At 64.7% G+C, this 634-nt stretch overlaps 1 protein-coding gene across 1 annotated transcript in view; it reads left to right on the forward strand.

The window, feature by feature from the left end:
- Nucleotides 1-358, forward strand: part of VPS16 (vacuolar protein sorting 16 homolog (S. cerevisiae)) — a gene marked incomplete at both ends in the record, with an annotated part of 1216 nt that extends 858 nt beyond the window's left edge. The window contains one exon of the mRNA XM_009587054.1: nucleotides 236-358. Within this exon, the coding sequence (XP_009585349.1) occupies nucleotides 236-358 (123 nt within the window). The remainder of the gene's footprint in view (nucleotides 1-235) is intronic.
- Nucleotides 359-634: the final 276 nt, after the last annotated feature.

Genomic DNA, 634 nt, shown 5'->3' on the forward strand with positions numbered 1-634 from the left:
ACCGCCGGCCCTAGCTGGCGGGCCCTCCGCCCCGCTCCCGTACACAGCAGGGACAACTGGCCCCATCCTGGCCAGGGGCAAAGAGGTGAGGATTGAGTGGGCGCAGGGTGGGAAGGGACACCCCCGCTCTGACCAGTCCTCAAGCCCTTACGCAGCGTCGGTGCCAGCGTGCAGCATGTCCCGTGTCCCCAGAGTGTGCCCCCCGGGTGTGACCCTCTCCTTTTCCCTGTCCCAGACACCCCCTGGCATGAGCCCCTCCGCCGGCGCCTATCTGCAGATGGCCGTGTCCTTCAACTACCGCTGCCTGGCGCTCTTCACCGACACCGGCTACATCTGGATGGGGCTGGCCACGCTGAAGGTGAGCGTCTCCCTTCCCTCCCTGTCGCGGGGCGTTAGGGTGTCAGCCCACCCCTCCTCTCCCTGGTCTGGCAGACAGATCCGGCAGGGTGGGCTGTCCACGCAGGTTCCCTCGGGGTCCCCATGGACTCAGGTCTGCAGCCTTGCTGCCGCCCGCAGGCACCTGCACTCCTGTCCTCGGGAGATCCACCCTCTTTTGCCCTTCACCTGATTTTATACCTTACTCCCCACTTTTTCTATTTCTGAACCTACCTTTTTGCTGGCCTTGCACCTCCCT

This window comes from Fulmarus glacialis, unplaced genomic scaffold, assembly GCF_000690835.1.
Source record: "Fulmarus glacialis isolate BGI_N327 unplaced genomic scaffold, ASM69083v1 scaffold21391, whole genome shotgun sequence".
Lineage (NCBI taxonomy): Eukaryota > Metazoa > Chordata > Aves > Procellariiformes > Procellariidae > Fulmarus > Fulmarus glacialis.